This window comes from Alosa pseudoharengus, unplaced genomic scaffold (assembly GCF_046254945.1).
Source record: "Alosa pseudoharengus isolate Yale_2024_CS ecotype anadromous, Long Island Sound unplaced genomic scaffold, YU_APseudo_1.1 YU_APseudo_1.1_scf_15, whole genome shotgun sequence".
In the NCBI taxonomy this organism is placed as follows: domain Eukaryota; kingdom Metazoa; phylum Chordata; class Actinopteri; order Clupeiformes; family Clupeidae; genus Alosa; species Alosa pseudoharengus.
In genome coordinates, this window is record NW_027468620.1 from 9,709,925 (window position 1) to 9,728,418 (window position 18,494).

The following is an 18,494-nucleotide window of genomic DNA, read 5'->3' on the forward strand; positions in this document are numbered from 1 at the left end:
AATACTTATTTTCCCCGCTGTATGTACAGTATGTGTGTATATTCAGTAACACACAAGGATGGAGCCGGCTAGAGTGTGTGTTTGGGAGAGGGGGCATCTGCGGTGTCTACGTGTGTGTGTTTGTTTCCGGTGGCTGGCCCTGAGCACTGTGTGTCTGTGTGTTTGTGTGTGTGTGTGTGTTTGTGTGTGTGTTTGTGTGTGTGTGTGTGTATGTGTGTGTGTATGTATGTGTTTGTTTCCTATGGCTGGCCCTGAGCGCTGTGTGTGTGCGTGCGTGCGTGCGTGCGTGCGTGCGTGCGTGTGTATGTGTATGTGGAGGCACAGACACGCAACCGTTTGCCTCCAGTGCCATCCTCCCTCTCTCTCGACAGGAGGGGTTGAGGGTGCGGGGTCTGTGTGTTAAATATCAGTGGGTCGCTCGGCTGATAATGCAGAATTCCATTATCGCTCAGCCATAAAGGGAATTCTAAAAGAGCCCCCACCCCCCCACCCCGCCTTCTGTGCTCTACGCCTCTGTTGCCTCTCCCATCCTCCCCGCTCAAAAACGCTGACAACTAATTATGATGGCCCCCTCGAGATGCTGCTATTTTCTCCCTGTGCTGCTTTACAGCAGCCACACATGGCCCCAGTACTTATTTACTTCCCCACTTCCTGGACTTTTTAATCAGGGATAAGCTAAGAAGACACGCAAGGTGCACCATTATAGGCAGGTGAAGGCAGAAGTGTCATCCATACTTGCCATTCTTCCTCCTACACTGTATTTGCATGTCACCTCCTTACCATACAGACCTAGGTTCTTACTGATGTCAGATCACTGAATAGGCATTTGGAGGAATCATCCAGATAAGCTAGAGACAGTTTCACATTAGATCAGCTATTCGTACAAGGAATGTTCCAAGACCCGTTAACAATAGCAAATGCTTATTTTTCCTGACTGTGTCTCCCCGATGCCTGGTTCGCTAGCCTGCTGTGATGTGCTCGCCTGACAGCCTGACGGAAGAGAAAGATATGTGGAGAGAAAAGGAGGAGAGGAGAGGAGAGGAGAGGCACAGCGCGTCTGAATTCCTCTCGGACTGTGGTGTAATGCCAAGCGGGGTGATTTTTACAAGTTGCTGAAGACTTTGAAGCGCTGCGTGATCGTCACGAGGCGGAATTGTGTTTCTGGTGTCACGGTGATTGACTGCCGATAACACACCATCATGTTCTGAGGAACAGCGGCAATCTATTTTAATGTACAAAGACGTGGATTCAGACACCCTGTCAGGCCTGTTGCACGCAGCTTTATTTCATCCATCAGTTTGATTCCTCTCCGCCTTCTCCACTTCCTGTCTGTGTTGTGCACCACAATCATTTCTGGTTTTGTTTGTTCAGATGCTCAGTGTGCTCTGGCTACCTCGTCCCGTCGAGTACTACCTTGTTACCACTGACACCATGGCGCCAAATAGTCGAATAGTGGAGTTTATATATATATATATATATATATATACATATATAATGTATGCTTATGGTTCTAAGCAGATGCTTTTGTCCAAAGTGACATACAATCATCAATAAACATTGCATTAACATTGAAATTAACAGTTTAAAGTGAAGTCATATAGCCTATATAAATAAAAAAATGTACCATAAACATATACAAACCACAACTCTGGAAGAATTAATTACTCTAATGTAAGGTAAACAGACGAGTTTTCAGACGCTTTTTGAAGATTTCAAAGCTACGTATCAGTAGAACGAAGAGCAGTAGGTAAATTATTCCAGGGATCACAGAAGAAACACACTTTGATTGTGCCCTTTTAGTGTTGATAGAAGCACGATACAGCACACAAACTCGATCGGAAAATGGCTAGGTACAGGTCCAGTAAGTGTCCTTTAGACCAGAGTTAGGGATTTGATTTAATTCTGCCTGCAATAGGAAGTCAGCGAAGAGTAACTAACAGAGTAAGTTAATATATTAACTAATAAATTAGTCATTAGTTAATATTTAGATTGCCTATCAAATCCCTGCTTGGCCAATGATGTGACGGGTTTCATCATAGCATCATTTTTTTTTAAATATCGATATGTAAAAGAGATGGTTCATCAACACTTTTGAGGGGCATCATACACGCTGGCAGCTCTGAGTGATGGGATCAGAGCACCGTGAGGCCCTTGTGGGTCTGTTGTATCTCGCTCTCATCACTGAGAAGGGAGTTTGAAGTCTGGAAGGCCTTCAGGGCAGTTGGATTTTGTGTGTGTGTGTGTGTGTGTGTGTGTGTGTGTGTGTGTGTGTGTGTGTGTGTGTGCGCGCGCGTGTGTGTGTGTGTGTGTGCGCGTGTGTGTGTGTGTGAGGCAACCCCCCTGTCTGAGCTCAGGCCTTGGCTTTGGATTGCATCACAAACAGATCATCCAGTGGTGCATGTAGACATTATATGATGCACAACTATGTAACCCATGCCATGTGGATGTTTATATGACGCACAGCTCTCCATGCAGAACATCTGTAATGCACAGAATATTGTATGCCAGCCATATTTGGCAATTTCAAAATCCTTAACGTGATGACAGAGGTGCTAAAAAAGTATTCCCCTGTGTCAATGTCATGTTTTATTTATATTCTTTGCAGATGTTTTATAAGTCACCTCATGTATTTATACTTAATGCAACATTTGACCCATTTCACAGACCATTCGCTCTGTGGTTATGCTCCAAGGACCTTGTATTGAAAGCATAAGAATCGTTGTCATAAGCGAAGGCCAGAGTACGAGTCATATTGCAAATAGAAGTCGTTACTCACTGTCACATATTTACTGTGGCCATGTTGGCTTTAAGGTTTGATCGCTCCCTCTCCAGTAGAGTACAGTGCTGTAACAGCCTTCCACTTCTCAGTGCTGTAACAGCCTTCCACTTCTCAGGAGGAGAGGATAGGAGGGATGGAGCTGTTCATGGAGGTGTTGTGGTGGAGCAGCGGCACTCTTGCCGTCTGACGATAGGTCGGCCTGGGTTTTGCCGTCTGACGATAGGTCGGCCTGGGTTTTGCCGTCTGACGATAGGTCGGCCTGGGTTTTGCCGTCTGACGATAGGTCGGCCTGGGTTTTGCGGTCTGACGATAGGTCGGCCTGGGTTTTGCGGTCAGACGATAGGGCAGCCTGGGTTGGATTCTTGAATTCTGTTGCGATTCTGTGACGCTTTGGATAAAGGCGTCTGCTAAGTATCAGTCACCTAAAATGGAAAAGGCTGTAGACAGTCAGGAAAGAAATGTGATGCAGGTCCTGTGTTGGTCTCCTTTACTTCTCATCAGCCCCTGCTAATCACTCCCCCTGAACGCCATCTGAAAATGTGGGGAGATGGGAGTGGGGAAAGCTGAGGACCTATGAGAGTTTAATGACCACATATCACACACACCCACACAACAATGAAAGTCACATTAGTATGTCGTGTTTCAGATCCTCTTCTAGTACTTTTGGATCTGAACAATCCCTGCAATCAATCTCCTGGCCACAGGTTTGGCATGAGGGATGTTTGGAGATGTTGAGATTGATGCATTGATGCCTTTGGAGGGTCACATATGAAGGACCTAGGCTCTTTTGTTTGTGTGTGTGTGTTTTTTTTTTTAAACGAGTGAGTGAATGAATGAATGAGTGAGTGAGTGTTTAAGCGTAGTGGCTTTGATTGCTGCATAGAGTGATTGTGATTTATTGGGAAGCCCTGGAGAGTTGCATTTAGATGAGTAAATGTGGCCATGATTTTTAAAAACACTTACACGTTGATTGCCTTTGAAGAGTATGGTAATGGAAGCTTTTAAGATCATCTCTTACATGGAGGCTGTTTTTTTTCATGATTAGTTTTTTTTTTTTTCATTTTATTACAATGAGCCTTGTATCTAGTGATGGGGTGCTTGCCCTAGTTAAATATGTAAAAATAACAGATGGGATCAAGCAACCACAGTTTTTTTGTTGTTTGTTGTTGTTTTAAGAATTATTCTGAGTATAACTTTCTCTTCATATAGGCTTTCATTGTAAGGGTGATTGCTTTGCTTTGTAGAAAATTATTCATTCTCCATTGTACAGTATATATAATACCATGGAGGTATGTCTGGATTTAAACGTATATACCATGTAGGTATGTCAGGATATTAGACATATGGTGGAGCCATGTCATATGGATGCAAGGAGAAACCACAGAGGAGAAGACCAGTGTGTCTCACAGACACGTGGCCATATTAAGGAGCAGTTAAGGACTGTTGCTTTGACCTTGTCTTAAATCCTCAGTGGGTTTGCCTTCAGGTTATTGGGTTTCACCTGTCCTTAAGTCTTGAGAGGTTCATGACCACTGGCCTCTCCGATGGATGAAAGATTAGCCCTGTCATATTGGCCGTTATTGGATGGTGTCATCTTCCTTGCCATGAATCAGAAGATTTGCCATTACTGTTCGAGGGAGGGGGAAAAAGAAGAAAATAGCTTCTCCAGGAGTTTTCCAATGACCTCAGGTCAAAGAAGATTTAACAGAAGAGAATTAGTCTACCGTAGCAAGGCTAGAAGCTTTCAGTGAACAAAGACATAGTCTAATTTTGCTGAAATGCATACCCTACTGATTTCTTGTAAAAGTAATGTGCGAACAATCTAGTCAGCAAGTTTGCATTTTTTTTTCTGTTAACCCATCAAGGATGGTGATGGCTGACTTCACCTCATAGCTTACATTGAAATTCAATTCTGTCCAAGTTCCTTAATGGACTGTGAGTCATTATGTGCTTTGTTGATCTTTAAGTGCAAAGATAATTGCAATGGGCAGTGTGAAAGCTGCATGATTATTGTCAGCCGGCTCCCATGAATTCTAATAGATCTAATTGTACTACCCCAATTCATCATCCAAGCCTCACATCCTTTCAATATTGTCAGTGTTTTATATGTACTTCAGAGCGGAAGGAGAGATGATTACACGCCAGCTGTGATGGACTTTACCTGAGGACTAGCTCCTCTTTAAGCACCAGAGAAAATTGTAAGGAAAAACAAAAAAAAGGAAAGAAAAGCACCAGACGGCTAATTCTGTATATAGTCCTTAGCTGTATTTGGTTCAGCAGATGAACATGCAGTAAAACAGTCGGAGTGGCCAAATTTATGTGGGGGAAAAGCAGTCGAAAAGCCGAGTGCATAATGGACCAGTGCTGCAGACGTGGACGTTGGCCAGAACTGGAGTGAATGTACTGTTGGTGGAGATTTACATTTAAAATGTGATTTAGTTGTGAATTAGGCGTAATCCTTGTCTGGGAAGACGGCCCATCAGAGTTTAGCTTTCTTCGTCTGGCCGCGTCGGAGCCACATTCTGGGTTAATGCACTGAGGTTAATGCAGAAGATAGTCACATTTTTGTTTTTATATTTATCCCCGTCTTCAACTGAATTACTTCCTCTAATGATCGTTAGGCCTCCTCCTCACTTGGTGATGCCCTCCTTTATTCACCCTTCTCGAGAGTTGGAACTCCCCATACACTCTGACAGTCTTTTTGAACCATGAGTCGTTTGCTTTTCTGTCTTCCTCCCCCTTGATAAATGAGACACACTGTAATGTTTTCCTACTAGTGATCCTGAGCCTCCAACTGGCCCTGCCTCACCCACTGTGTCTGTCTCTCACTTTGGCCTGTACAGTATGTCTGTCTGTTGTATCTGAGCAAGTAGGAGGTCTCTTATGGTCTGGCACTGCCTAGAATGTCATCCCAGAGAGACTGCTCAAGACCGAGTGTAGTGACTTGTTCCGTCGGTGTGAGGAGAGAAGGCCAAGAGCCAGAGACTGTTAGGGGTATCAGGAATAGATAATAGTTTTATATTACATTCGGATTACGTCTAAAGTTATTGCCTTGTAAAGGTCCTACAGATGGATAGATATTAACTGGGCGGTCAGATGAGACTAATAAAAGAGTCCAACTTTGATTTCAAACTTTTTGTTTTAAACTTTTGTTCTTTTACAGTACGTCTTGTTCCTTATGCAGCATATCCCGGTTTGACTTTTTGGTCTCTTAAAAAAGTGAGTGAGGGCGGGGGCTTATTAAAATGTTATGTTGCAATTTACAGGAAACATTCAAGGCTGCCAAAGTATGATTCAGAAATAGCAATTATCCCCTAAATAATTTGTATTTTTGCCAAGCTAAGTCAGACTGCTTTTAAAAAAGGAAGAGACAGTGCAGCAGCAGCTGCGGTGTTGGCTGCTTTGAAGTGACTCCCCCCAGTGCGGAGGGCTTCTCTCCCCCGGCCTGTCGGAGATGTTCCCAAGCAGGCTGCCGAGGCAGCGTTTGAAGGTGACGTTTGATGTCCCTCCCAATCAATCCCGCGTCAGCGGCGGGAGCTACAGCTGGCACACCTGCCTGCCCGAGACTCGACGCGATGCGCGACGAGGCTCAACTCGGCTTCAGCTCCGCCCGGTAGCTGCCTCAAAGCCGTATGGTAATGAAGAGATCCCTGGTGCTCGTCTGTTATGGCAGCAAGCACCAGGGATGGGGATGGAGTAGGAGTAGGGATAGGACTCGTGCATACGCAAGCCTCAGAGTATCCCTCAGCATGACTAGACCTGTGTTTGGGTGATGTGTCATAACACTTCATGTTTCCTGGATGCTCAGTCTCGCCTACCTAATGCAGTGTCACAATGCTTTGTCATCATTGTATTGTACGTTATTATTGTTTGCCACAGTACAATTTTAAACTGTAAACAAATAACAGGCAATGGTGTCAAAGTGGGGATACGTTACATGTGCTGAATGACGTGTTAGCTGCTATGCTTGTATAGCACAAACTACTTGTCATGCAATGCAAGGTCACGAGTTTGTTTCCTGGGGGGAGAACACACACATACCGGTACCCACACTCTAACAAATCCCTGTACTGCAAGCTGCATTGGATAAAAGCATTTAATAAATTAATAATATTAAAGTGTTAATAAAAACACAATGAAAAAGAAAGCATGCTTGTGAAACGTGTGAAAGGGACTTGTTGTTGTGACATTATTATATGTGCTCCATTAATATTCTGTTTTGCGTTACCATTCTGGGTTTGACAGTTGACTCGTTTGATTTCTATTGGTCTCATCCAACCGTAGCTAAGCATTTGTCGGAAACTGCCTAGGAGAAGCATAGCTTTGAAAAAAAAATGTTTTAGTGTTAACATGAGCAATTATATAATGATTCTGTAAACAACACATTGGTGTTAGAGAGGTGCTGCAGTTTGTGCCTATTCATTTCATACATTAAAAACTTTTGTTTTTTCTCGATTTTTTTGGTTTTGATTTATTTGGTAATGAGAGAGGTTGAGACACTTTGTTATTTAGATATAATAATGATAATAATAATAACTAGATGTACCGCATAGCGGTGCAAAATATGACCGCCGCTCAGTCCTGTACATCCGTTCCGTGAAAATAAATCACACTAATCAATTTGTCTCCATCTTTTACTCCATCCCCCACTCTTGAAACTTTTGTGTATGCCTGTTTGGCATGCCTGTGTGTGTGTGTGCGGCTGCACAGAAAGTAGCTTACTGGCGCTGAAAAGGTGAATAGATTGTAGAATAGCCAAAGAAGTAGCATTGTTATAAAACCTTTAAAATCTCTAAACAATCACAAGTAGGGCAGTTCATCACAGTTCATCCATTGCAACTGGATTGATGAAAGGTCACTTACACCTGTAGGCTACATTGTATTTGGGAAAAGCAAAAGGTATCAGCATAATGTTATATTTTTATTTATTTATTTATTAATAAACAAAAACATATCTGCCAGTTCCATGCCGTTTTCAACAGCTATCAAAAACAAAGGTCATTTTTGGATGGATGGATTTTTTGTGAATGTTTCTTCTTCTACATAAGATTTTAGTCATCTTTAGTTCATGTGATACTTTATTGTCAATGCACAAATTAAGTAACTGTAGTCTGAAACGAAATGCTGTTTTACATCTAACCAGTGGTGCAAATAACTGACATGTCCAAATGGGCCTTGATGAAATGCGTCGCTAGACTGTTCATACACATTTTAACGGGCCAAAGTTGAAGAGCTGTTGTCCGTTGTTGTTCGTGCAAATATAGGCTGATTCATGTTCCCTTGCATTGTGTAACTGAGGTCCATGGCTTGTCTGGCTTTCACCAGACCAAGTTCGATCTTTTAAGAAATCAAAAAATAAATAGCGGGCAGATCAGGCTGGGTTCACCCAGCCTAGTCCATAGGCGCCCGATATTGTTTAATTTTCCGATTGAGATATCCACGCTCTGGTTATTCTAAATGCAAAAATGCATCAGGGAGTTATAACAAAACTGTAACTAACAAACTAGATCCTAATAGAAAGCTGTTAGCTTCCCTAAGCTACAGGTAGGCCTATAAGGTAGGCCTATTTACCACATAAATTGTCAATAGGCTATGCTGGCGACACAAATAAAATCTCTTTTGGAAACCAATGGCTTACGCCTTACAGTATCAAGCGGACTTAAACTGCCATATCGTGCGAAAAGTTGTAGGCCTAATAAAATTCACGCAGCTCCATGAGTCAAGGAAAGCGCGAATGAAGTAGCCACTTCTAAATGGGACCCACTACACAGTAGCTTAAGGTGTGTTGCTAAAGCAGCCATAATGAAATGAAGGTGTCATTGTTTGGATACTTCACACACATGGTTTTTAATCTCACAGACTACAACTACCAAGCTGGAATCAAAGCACATCGATTCCCCTCTCACACCCTGCACGCACTTAAAACAAATAAACAGGCGTCTCAGTCTCACGCATGTATAGGCAAAACTGTATCAGACCGGTGTAACGTTGGTAAATCTTCCATTGCACAGAATGATTTTTGTAGCACTTGCAACAAATGACAGTCGAAAGATACAATTACAGTGCTGCTATCAATTTGCTTGGTATAACCGCATTTATAGTTTTCTACAAATGCAATCAAATTGGCCTCCATCACTCAACCAACGCTAACGGTAACATTATTGTACCTAGGTCCTTATTGATATTATAAGATTGACGTACCTGCAGTAAAAACCAAGCATGTCCGATAAACATTCTCAGATTTATTTCGGCTTCAAGAAGAAATGGGAATTATATTTCATGTGAACATCGTCCTATCCTTATTAGATGTTCTCTGCGGTAAACTACAGTCCTTGTGGGAAGCGCCCATTGTTTTTCCAACCCACTTTTAACTTCCAACAAAATTACGGGCCCTATCATGACATTCTAAAGTGCATCGTCACTCGTCAAATTCAAACTTCAAACTCGTCTATTCAAATTTAGTAGGATGTCCAGTTCACATTGGGAGGGGTTTCGTTCTCAAAAGTGGAGCGCATGGCGTAACAAGGTGTTCCTAGGTTTTTTAATCAGTCATATGGGTGTGTTTGGGGCGTAACATCATTTTAAACCAATGAGAATGCCATCTGTCATTCCCTTTAACGGCGCAACGCGCGATATGTCAAATAAATGCATCGGTATTTTGGCATTCAACGGCGCATTTGAAGGAGGCTGCTTGCGAGACCGTATGGAATAGTCATTCTTAAACCATGCTTTACTAAAACCTAGCATAGCCTTCACGCATTTGCACTCGTCTATTATTTGAACTCATTGGCAAAGTGAAACTAACTTCACCAAGGAGTCAGTCAACGACAAGACAGTTATATGTAGTTACTTTCACTATTGACTGACAATGGGTTACCATCGAAAACATAGGCTGGAAAAAGCAACACTTACCCTAATGTTGCTCAAATGACTGAATAAAACAACATTTATCCTGCAGAGGAGTTGCTTATATCTCGTGACAGTGCGTTTTCAGCTGTGCTCCATACGTGTCTCTCGCCTCTCCCCTAATCACTTTTAACCGTCATTACCAATTTGTAAATGAATGTGAATAACTACTCATCATGAGATGTACAGTATTTCGTAATATCTTTATTCTAATTATGTTTCCCATTGTAATCGTGCAATTTAATGCTTTGCATGGACGTGCGCAGGTGTGCGTTCATGAATGATAGAAGGATGGTGCGTGCACCTGCCAATATAACTGTTGACATGCGCTCTTAAAATAGCATATGAACAACTCGCCATTGACTTCTGACCAGGTTTAGGTGGTGTATGATAGCGATTTTTAGACAATGCGTGAGTCCCCTCCCTAGGTTGTTAATTGTCACACCCCTGGGCGCAATGCTTAAAAAATAAACGTGCAAAATACCGAATTCAACTTTCCGCGGGTGAATAACGAGTATTACGCCATGCGCTGGTGACCCAAAATACAGCCCTACGTCTCACTGCAACGATGCGCCATCTAGTGGACAAACGACTACTTATCGCCAATACTGGAAATGCAGTCATGATGATGATGATGATAAATATTTGGCTTTCTTTTAATCCTACTGAATTTGTAATTATGTATCGGCCGTTCTAATACCAATAGTATGTGCGTACCTGTGTGTGTGTGCATGTGTATGTGCACCGCCATCTATAGGCCAATGAGTGTACAGTCACTAAATGTACACATAACCTACATTTTTTTAGACCCCCCCATGGATGAAAATCACAAATAAGGGGGTGCAAATCACATAAGTGATTATGGGCCAGGTTGATGTGGGTCCTTGAGATCAACATACCATAAAAGATTCTTCATCCTCAGTGCCACGGTTCAGGTAGTTATTTAGGAAAAACTGCTTTTTTTGCGGTTCGGGGGGCCCAGCACGGGGGGTGAGTGGCCCCCGGGGACGAAACGAAATGTTTCTGTAAAAGTCTAGTGAGGCTACATACCCACCAAATTTCATGTGCACCGGTGTTTCGGTGTCCCAGGTATCGTTGACCAAAAATTCAGGATATCTCAATCGGAAAATTAAACAATATCGGGTGCCTATGGACTAGGCTGGGTGAACCTGATCTGCCCGCTATTTATTTTTTGATTTCTTAAAAGATTGAGCTTGGTCTGGTGAAAGCCAGACTAGCCATGGACCTCAGTTACACAATGCAAGGGAACATGAATCAGCCTATATTTGCACGAACAATAACGGACAACAGCTCTTCAACTTTGGCCCATTAAAATGTGTATGAACAGTCTAGCGACGCATTTCATCAAGGCCCATTTGGACATGTCAGTTATTTGCACCACTGGTTAGATGTAAAACAGCATTTCGTTTCAGACTACTGTTACTTAATTTGTGCATTAACAATAACGTTTCAGACTACTGTTACTTAATTTGTGCATTGACAATAAAGTATCACATGAACTAAGATGACTGAAATCTTATGTAGAAGAAGAAACCAAAAATCCATCCATCCAAAAATGACCTTTGTTTTTGATAGCTGTTGAAAACGGCATGGAACTGACAGAGATGTTTTTGTTTATAAATAAATAAATAACATTATGCTGATACCTTTTGCTTTTCCCAAATACAATGTAGCCTACAGGTGTAAGTGACCTTTCATCAATCCAGTTGCAATGGATGAACTGTGATGAACTGCCCTACTTGTGATTGTTTAGAGATTTTAAAGGTTTTATAACAATGCTACATCTTCTTTGGCTATTCTACAATCTATCAGCACCAGTAGGCTACTTTCTGTGCAGCCGCACACACACACTCAGGCATGCCAAACAAGCATACACAAGATTAGGGGATGGAGTAAAAGATGGAGACAAATTGAAGTGTGATTTGTTTTCGCGGAACGGATGTACAGGACTGAGCGGCGGTCATATTTTGTACCGCTATGCGGTAAATCTAGTTGTATTTTGCCATTTCAGTCGTGTTGGGAGAGCTATGGATGCAACTTAAAATTGTTTATTCAGGTTAACAAATGAATTGTCGTTTAAACAAAATATGCACTTTTTCTTCATTTTTCTGGCATATTCGTTAGCAACCAATTTCATATTTACAAAGGATAATAGCTCAGTATTATTTAAATAGATTATGGTGGGTTTCTGAATACTGATTCCATCTAAGACTGCTTTAAATGTCCTATCACTGAGAGATTGTAGTAGGGATACTGTAGGGATACCCACCTGTGAAGCCAGGTTCTGGGATGCAACTACGATTGGTTCTGTGTGACATACTTTATGTACGTACAGTATGCTTGGCATTAATTGTGGACTGTGTTTTTCTTTTTTTAAAGCCTAGAAAAGAGAACTCTTTTAGTGTGCCCTCTGCCGTGTGGTACTGTACTGTGTATCCATTTAAAAAATAAAAATAAAACTTCCCAACAGTGCTAAAAATCATTCAACTCCTCTTCTGATCATTGTAAATGAGTCTAAGCACAGTGCAGTTAAGAAAAAAGAGAGAGAGAGACATCTCTTGCAAGAAGCAAAAAGGAAGGGGGGGTTACAAAAAGGTGGTTGTAATCAAGAGTGAGTCTATGTAACCTCTGCGGAACCTCTCGGTTACGTAAGTGCTCTCGACTCCCTCTCAGGCTGAGATGATTGTGTGCATTACTGTGGCTGATTGAGCCATGATGCCACACCAGCAATCCCCCCCTCCCTCCCCTCCTCTTCGTCCCCCGCATTATTACTCCGCTAACCTCACCTCCATTAGAAGCCATCCTTCCCCAAAAAAGGGACATGCTTTGCTACTCGCACTCCAGATGTAACGAGATGTCATAAAGCACTCTTGTCAGTGCACCGTATAGTATTTTTAGCCAAGCAGACACACAGTATTTTTTTGTGTGTGTGTGTAAACCTGTGACAGTTATTTGGTGCTGATTCGGTCTCACGTTGTGTTTGTCAGTGTATCTGTTCAGTGTGAAGTTGATTTATTTAATAATTTTGTGAAACTTTTGTGCAGAATTATATGCAAATGAAATGCCTCAATCCAAAACATGTACACGCACCCAGAGAGGAGCCCCTGTCCCTTTTATACAAAACACATTATGAGCAAACAGGGGTTCATTTGCATGATTAAACCCAAGCAAGTGTTCCACACATTTGTAACAATACAAACACCTTTTTTTTCTAATGCAGACCGCACCATTCTTAGAAATCACAATAGTATCTTAATTTTTAGGGCAGCCATTTGTGTTGTCAGATCTGTTGGGAAAGAAATGTAATGCAGGGAGGGGAAAATGGAATATATTTCTTTCCGAGGCGTACACATTTTGTCATTCTCTTCGTCTTCCATGCTAGATCATCCATATTTAACGACTCCGCTGAGATTGCAACACATGCCTGACAGGTTTCCTTGGGAAGGAACCCAGAAGCATCCCAATGGGGAAAACATATCTACAAACAAGCTGAGCAAGTCCTGCTATCACAGCACGCTTCACTGGAAATAATGTCTCGCCAGTGGCCTGTTTGAGTTAGGAGTGGAGGCAGAGGGTGAATCGATTCCCGCACGCTACCATTTAGTGCCTGGCTGACTCATGTGTCCATGGCCGCTGCAAAACTGGTTAGTTTGGCTACTGTACATCATTAGGATGTGACTTATGTGACCCCTGGCACTCTGTTTTGCCCATGCATGCAAAACCGCTGTATATTAGTCAGTAAGACTTGGGAGAACTAATCGCCAGGAACCTCATCAGCACTGGCAGTGATGGCCAACACGTGTGCGACCTCGGGGAGTTGTGTGTGTGTGCGCGTGTGCGTGTGTGTGTGTGTGTGTGTGCTGGAGCGAAGCCCGAACCTGAGTCGAGTCCCATGCCTGCCCCTACTGTGACCCCATGGCGCTGGAGACAGAGACTGATGCTCACATGTGCACAACAGCCACGCCTGCGGCTGCGTGCGCGATCGATCCGTCTGCGTGGTTGATAACTTCGCTTCCAGACGAGACAGTAAGCCATTTAGGTCGGCTCCAGCTGTTTACAGGATAGAGTTTACCGCTCGCTGTCATTACGGTGTCGCTTAGACTTGACCCTGACGAGACCACCCCTCTCAGTGGGGCAGTGCTGGACTCTTGTGTGTCTATGATTCACTTGACCATTAACAGGCCAGCCCTCTGAGAGCCAAACGGAAGTGGGGGAGAGAGAGAGAGAGTGTGTGTGTGTGTGTGTGTGTGTGTGTGTGTGTGTGTGTGTGTGTGTGTGTGTGTGTGTGTGTGTGTGTGTGTGTGTGTGTGTGTGTGTGCGTGTGTGTGTGTGTGTGTGTGTGGGGGCGAAGGGAGGTTGTGGAGGTGACTTTGGCAAGCCCAAAACGGAGCGCAGACTGTGACCGTCGGTAATTACACTACATCATGCTCCTGAAATGGTCAATAGTTACCGCCTAATTAACATAATTTAATATCGCTACTCAGGCCTAATGCAAGCAGCGGCAATTACGTGCCAAATTATGAACGATCTTAAACGACATTGCATTTAAAAGTTAACCCTGAGATTGAAAGGGCAGGCTAAACGCTATGAGCATGAGTGTCCTCCCCACCCACCCAGCACCTCCACCCAGTCCGACCGAGACACCTCTGTGTTTTCACCCCAACCCCACCCTCTCTAAAGTGATGACGCGCCGTCTGTCTGTGCGGCCAGACTCCGCAGACGTCTGCCGCCGTCAGTCATCATTAACCCTGGGGAAAGAATGCGGGCTATCTGGGTGAGTGGCGCGGTTGATCTTGGCTTTGCCGCTGCTGACCCGCACATACTCAGCAGTTGCTAATTGACAGCATATGTACCCAGATCAGCTGGGGGAGATGCCAGACAGATGATGCTTTTCATTGTGTCAGCAACTAGGGGAAAGATATCCTTCAAGCTTTGTAAAAACACGCTAAATGCCTTGCGGCTTAGCGCTGCTAGTTGATTCGTATAGGCCACTTTCACATTCCTTGAAGTTTCTGGTTGGGGGGGATTTGTACAGTATGTATGCATGAAAATCAATTGAAGGAACGGTAACACTTTACTTGACAGTATCGACATAAGAGTGACATGACACTGTCATGACACATGAACCCTAACCCTAATACTAACCTCTAACCCTAACCCTAAACCTAATCCTAACCTTAACTTGTTATGACAAAAACCACATTTATGACTTGTTTATGACAAATTTGTGACAATGTCATGTCACTCTTATGTCCATATGTCAAGTAAAGTGTAACTGAAGGAACAATCCCTTTCCCCATCAATTCCTCATCAATTTCTGTTTATTTATTTGGATGGGAAATGGTTGTATTTTCGTGAACTGCAAGCTTTTCTCAAAGTCATGTATATACAGTACAGTAGCTAGCTAGTACAAATGGCGTCTCCTTTTTTCGGCTTACAACAGTTGTTTTATCATCATGGATTTGCTGAAAGATTTATGCAATTTTGCTTGGGCGGATTTGCATGTATTTATACAAAACAGTGTTTTGGCATCATTTATTTACATAACATGAGACTTCTGTATTGAGACCTTTTTCCCTAAGTTCTAAAGACTATGTATCCCCTTTCATTTCCAAAGAGCTTTGTGTGCCTCCTCTAGGTTTTGAAGGGCAAGGCATTTTCTCCAGGAAATCTGCATAAGTTTGCCCCAACTTCCTGTTTCTTTTTCAGGACACTGTGCTTCATCCCCATAATAACAATGTAAATAATGCTAAGAGAGAGAGAAAGAAAGAGAGAGAGAGAGAGAGAGGGAGAGAGAGAGAGAGAGAGAGACCAGAAGTATGGCTACTTCTGATTAGCAAAGCACAGAACTTTTCCTCATAAATCTACCAGTGGTCCAGTGTGCCACTTTGGGCACATGCTAATTGGCATGTAGCTTCTGTGGCCGCATACAGTCACATTAATAATATATGACAAACAACCAGACTCTGGCCTTATTAGACTCGGATCATCATGCTCAGCTCTCCCAGCACCTTTGGACTGGACCGGGCCACCAAGAGATGATACCTCACCACGTGTTATCACCATTAGTGTTCAACCTCCGCCCAACAGAGAGTGAGAGAATGGGAACACACAGGGCCTGCCTGACTCCCTAATGGCTCAGAGCCATTACTGTCTAAGCCAGCGCAGTGGAGAATGTACAAGTCCTCCCTGTCTGCCTCGTAGGGAAAATTGCTGTGCTAAGCATCATTTGTATTATTGGTGAAGATTACATCTGAACTCATTGCCTTTACATTGTGATTGTATGTTTTTTTTTTGCTGAATGCACAGCAGAAAATGGTCCTAAGTGCATCAGCAGATTTCCGGGAGATTCCTGTAGAATCAGGTGCACTGGAGTTTGAGGTCAGACATTAGACAATGCCTTACAAGAGCCAGAACATGAATAGTGAAATGCTACAGGAAATAAGACAAGCAATACTTCCCGTTGTGTTTGCAGCCTCCGAGTTTGCTGTAAGAATTTTAAATCTTGAATCTTATGAGTTTAATATTTGAATCTGCATAACTGGTTATTTCATGAAAGAAATTCCAAATTAATGAGTCGTGACTTATCTATCTTTAATAAGGCATAAAGTGAAATTCATGACTATGAAGCAATAAGGTTATTGAAAGAATTATAATGACATGCATATTGCAATATTCATAAATCATATTTATGTTTTTCAGAGCAAACGTATCCTTCATCTTTTATTCCAATTGCTTACCTTAGACAACTCTGCAGCTGTGTGTGTGTGTGTGTGTGTGTGTGTCTGTTTGCGTTTGCTTGTTTGTGTGTGTGTGTGTGTGTGTGTGTGTGCTTGTATGCACTGGTGTGCATTCTGAAGTAACAAACTCTATTGTATGCATGTAATTGTGGTTGACCCTGAAATCCATCTTGCCGCTTGTGAACAGAAATGAAATGTGAGGAGATCACATTAAAAATTGAGTAAGCTTTTATTCAGAAGAGCAACAAGCAGATATTTCCCTATCCCCCTTACCTTACCTCTCTCTCTCTCTCTCTCTCTCTCTCTCTCTCTCTCTCTCTCTCTCTCTCTCAAACCCAATGTTGAGATGACAGGGTGACAGAGAGCAATATATGGGGCATCTCCAGGATGTGTGTGTGTGTTGTGTGTGCTTGCATGCATACACGTTAGCACACTCAACACAGTACGTATGTATGTATGCATGTATGTATGTATGTATGTATGTGTGTGTGTGTGTCTGTGTTTGTGTGTATTTATTTACATATATGTGTGTGTGTGTGAATGTACTGTATATATGTATGTGTGTGTGTTGTGTCTGTCTGTGTGAGAGAGAGAGGGCCCTGACGTGGCTGTTTGGCTGCTGGACGGTCAGACACGTTGACTGAACCGCCCTGTTTATTATTGTTAAACAGTCTCCTCAGTTGCTGCAACGAGGCCTCAAGGAGCCCGGCAGACAGGCCCTATTATTTCTCTGTCAAATCGCTGCTTACCTTCCTCTTATTTTCCTGTCATCGCAGTCATGATTCAATTAAAGCACAATGCATTCCTCTGTCTGGCCCGCCGACTCCAACCAGGAGAATGGTGATTGACAGACGCATACACACCGCCGTGCTCAAAGAGAGCAAGGCCAAGGAGAGATAGGGACATATTTGAATAGATAGGATAAAGGAGTCGTGTAATTGATTTTCTATCTACTCCGATATTTCATTAACGGAATAAATGTGCTCTTTCTGGGAAGAGGAGGTTGTTCAAAATGTCCCCCGTCACTTCCATTGTGAAGACGAACTGGATTGTTGTTTGTGTTTCACGGTAATATTTCCTGAGTATGAAAAGAGAAGCCTCACAATCCTCGAAGATTAACTGGTTTCTGGGCTAGCAGTACAGTATCTTAAATCTGCATGGATCCTTTGGAGTGATTTAACTATGTCTTTTTAATGGACACAGAGGACACATGAAAGCTACAATAGGCTATTCACCCTGATATACCCCTGCAGATTTCAAATGCCTTTGCCAGTCTTTCAGTGTACCCCCCCCCCCCCCCCCCCCCACTCTTTGAGCTGTCTGGAACTGGATATATATTCTTAACAGTTTTTGGCATTATGGTACGACTTGAGTGTGTATTATATATGTGCTGCAGTATAAATGTGTACATTCAGCCGCCTAATAACTCGGGTATGCGCTTTGTTCTCGGACAGATGTGATCCACACTGTGGGCCCCATAGCCAGAGGACACGTGGGCTCTTCCCAGAGAGACGACCTTGAGGCCTGCTACAAAAGCTCTCTGCAGCTGGTCAAGGAGAATGGCTTGCACTCTGTGGTAAGGGTACATTTTTCTTTCTTTCTTTCTTTCTTTCTTTCTTTCTTTCTTTCTCTCTCTTTCTTTGTGTGCTGTTTTGTTCTCCAACCCTGATTCCACCTGGTCCTCAAATGAATCTAAAAACGAAGAATCAGATTCCCACTGGGCAGCAGCTGACAGTCCCCACCATCAGACAAAGAAATATTTTCTATTTTCAGGACAAGGCTTTTAAAAAGTATGGCTATTTATTGTGTTCCAGCTTGGTACTGTCAAGCTGAAAAGTTATTTGTTTTGTTTTGTTTTGTTTTGAACACATTTGAAAAGATTCTTGTCAGTTTGATCACTGGTGCTCAGACACAGATGTTCAGAAAGTAGACAGTGGAATGCAGTGGAATGCAAGTATTAACTATAATACAAATCTTGTTTTTGACGGCTATAATTTTCAGCTTTTTATAAACGAGTCAGACACAAGATAATCAAACCATCAGAAATG

General features: G+C 42.7%; 1 protein-coding gene across 1 annotated transcript in view; it reads left to right on the forward strand.

Moving 5' to 3' along the window:
- The window catches only part of macrod2 (mono-ADP ribosylhydrolase 2), a 495,356-nt gene that overhangs the window by 330,206 nt on the left and 146,656 nt on the right, over positions 1–18,494 (forward strand). The window contains exon 6 of the mRNA XM_076286458.1: positions 17,901–18,022. Within this exon, the coding sequence (XP_076142573.1) occupies positions 17,901–18,022 (122 nt within the window). The remainder of the gene's footprint in view (positions 1–17,900; positions 18,023–18,494) is intronic.